The sequence below is a fragment of the Austrofundulus limnaeus genome, unplaced genomic scaffold (assembly GCF_001266775.1).
Source record: "Austrofundulus limnaeus strain Quisiro unplaced genomic scaffold, Austrofundulus_limnaeus-1.0 Scaffold69, whole genome shotgun sequence".
Lineage (NCBI taxonomy): Eukaryota > Metazoa > Chordata > Actinopteri > Cyprinodontiformes > Rivulidae > Austrofundulus > Austrofundulus limnaeus.
Window position 1 is genome coordinate 1,311,817 of NW_013952471.1, and position 2,617 is coordinate 1,314,433.

General features: G+C 40.2%; 1 protein-coding gene across 1 annotated transcript in view; it reads right to left on the reverse strand.

Annotated features, from left to right (window-relative positions):
* tgfbr1b (transforming growth factor, beta receptor 1 b) overlaps positions 1-1,435 on the reverse strand; it is a 72,993-nt gene extending 71,558 nt beyond the window's left edge. The window contains exon 1 of the mRNA XM_014010457.1: positions 1,319-1,435. Coding sequence (XP_013865911.1) covers positions 1,319-1,382 — 64 coding nt within the window. The 5' untranslated portion in view covers positions 1,383-1,435. The remainder of the gene's footprint in view (positions 1-1,318) is intronic.
* Between the last annotated feature and the right edge of the window lie 1,182 nt (positions 1,436-2,617).

A 2,617-nucleotide genomic window follows, 5' to 3' on the forward strand; every position in this document is an offset into this window, starting at 1 on the left:
GTGTGTGTGTGTGTGTGTGTGTGTGTGTGTGTGTGTGTGTTGCTGCTGGGGCGTGGTGCTGAACACAAACGTGACATGTAGAAGCGTCAGCAGATCAAATCCTAACTGCTTTCGTCATTCATTCCTGCTGCCTTTGGCTGTGAGTAAAACTATCCACGATGGTGTGTTCCTTTCAGATGGAAATGATTCAGCTGCGAGCACACAGCTGAACCCCCCCCACCCCCCACCATGACAATCCTGTTGCTGGACAAAGAAAGCGGAATTCCCACCCCTCCTCTGTGTCCCACAGCCAACATATCAATCTAAGGAGTGGACTGCACCTGCAGTCGATGAGGATGCTTTTATTTAGGATGAGGGGGATCCTAATGAGATTTTTTATTATTATTATTTATTATGCATGCTGTTTAAAAACCCTTCTCCTCCACTCGTGAGCCCCCACCCACTACCTACACACAAAGGAATGCCACACAAAGGAAGTCGACTAATCGATACCATGAAAATAAAACCAAACTACTACACCTGCTGATCACGTGCACATGAAGAGCATGATAGGAAAATGATAATAAAAGGTGCAGCTGCAGCTCCCTGCTTCGTTCAATCGGTTGTGTGGGAAATGATGGAAAATCGTAAATAACAGCTGATCCACAGGACATCTGCAGCTCTCTGAATGACTAAATGAATAAATACAAATAATCTTTAAATYCAACCCCGTGCCTGAAACCTTAACTTTGCGTGAACTCATCTTTAAAAGCACACACACATGAGCCCATTTGTAAACACAAATACTGTCAAAGAGTTGGAGTTAAAACTGAAAACAGACAAAACCAGCTGTGCTGACGATAAGTTTCAGACCAAAGACAACATGAGCAGTTTTATCAGGCACGCATTCTTCCTGACGAAACTCAATCAACTCGTGTTTAACGAGCAGAAATACGAGCATTTAGCGGAAAAGAGCTGCCAACTTTCGTGTTAGCAAAACTATCGGCGGTTGCCTCTGAGACCAACCCGAGCACAGCGGTTCTTTCACTATTAAAATAAACACCAACCCGACCAGAACTGACCCGAACTCACGTCTGGACTGTGGGTTTTAAAGCTCCGGTGTCATTTCTGCTTTTGCTTTTTTCTTTTTTCAAAGCCAGACAACAATAAACATTCCTCAGACAGACAGAGCTGACCGCAGACCCTGCGCCATCTTAGAAACACACGTTTGTTTCCCTTTTCTTCAACAAAGACCGCTTCCAACCGAACTGCGAGCGGAACCACAGAAAAACATCCCCTAAAACAAAACTTTTAAGGTTTAGGATGAAAGGACACTTACCAGCGTTTAGCTGAAATCTTGTCCCGAAAAAGAGGACGATCAGAAGGCATGGTATTACACCCATCGTGGCCACGGACTAGACTGGTACCCTACTGCTGCTAACTTCTCCGAGAGACCAAAGCGTGAGAGCCCTGATTGGCTGAGAAAGGCTTGAAGTCCCGCCTTTACAGCGCCTGTCTACTAAAATCACACGCTGATTGGCTAGTAGACTCATCACGTCCCGCCCCCTGAAAAACTATACCACCCCTGTAAACAAAAGCTCATCTTTTCACTATCGGTAAACCATTCACTGTAATTAAAACTACAACTGGAATCACTATTATTTCTCCGTTTTTTTGGTTTTCCATACTTAATTTAACAACAATTTTTGGCGTACTCTGTGGTATTTTAACCAGTCATAAATCAAAACGTTCAGCTTACAAAGTTCAGAGATGAATGCTATTAAAAAATTTTTATAACCTTTCTATATTTTTTAAATATTTAACTTTATTTACAGCTCTTTCCCCATAAAGATATATAAGACAACAACTGTCTTATATTGTCTATATTTTTCCTCATGCATAAAATAACTGAATATTATTTAATTTTCTTCAAAAACATATTTTTCTTACAAATAATACATGCTAGGTTTTGTCATCTTATGCCTATTTTAGCTTTTAGTCCGATTGTGTTACTTTTAACTTCTAAGTAGCCTTTCTTTAATTTCAACTATGATTTTGATACTTTCAGCAAGCTTTTGCTATTTATAACATACTTTTACTACTTTTAGACTTTAGCTAGCATTTTGCAACTTTTAGCTTCTAACTAGCCTTTCTGTAATGTTTAGCTATCCTTTTGATACTTTTAGCCAKCTTTTGCAACTTTTACAATTTATTGTTTTGCTGCATTTGCCAACTTTACGATTTTACCCAGTGTTTTGCTTCTTTAGATAGATTTCTGTTTTATTATTATTTAGTTTTGAGCTTATTTCACTCAGTTGATTGACATAATGAAAGAATAAATAAATTGATGGTTAATAATTCATGGACATGTCTTTTCATGGCCGAGGGTGAAACTGAAACCTCCAGAAAGCCTTTAGGTCCTGAAGATGATGATGTTTTTATTAGATAGAWGGGACATGTCACAGTGGTTCCAACAAAGGCAACGTGTCTTTGTAATAACATCAACAACTCTCCTGCCGCCACCCTTCACTGATAAGATACATTCAATGACATGCTGTGGCTAGACCTGTGTGCCTCACACACGCACACGCACACACACACACACACACACACACACACACACACACACACACACACA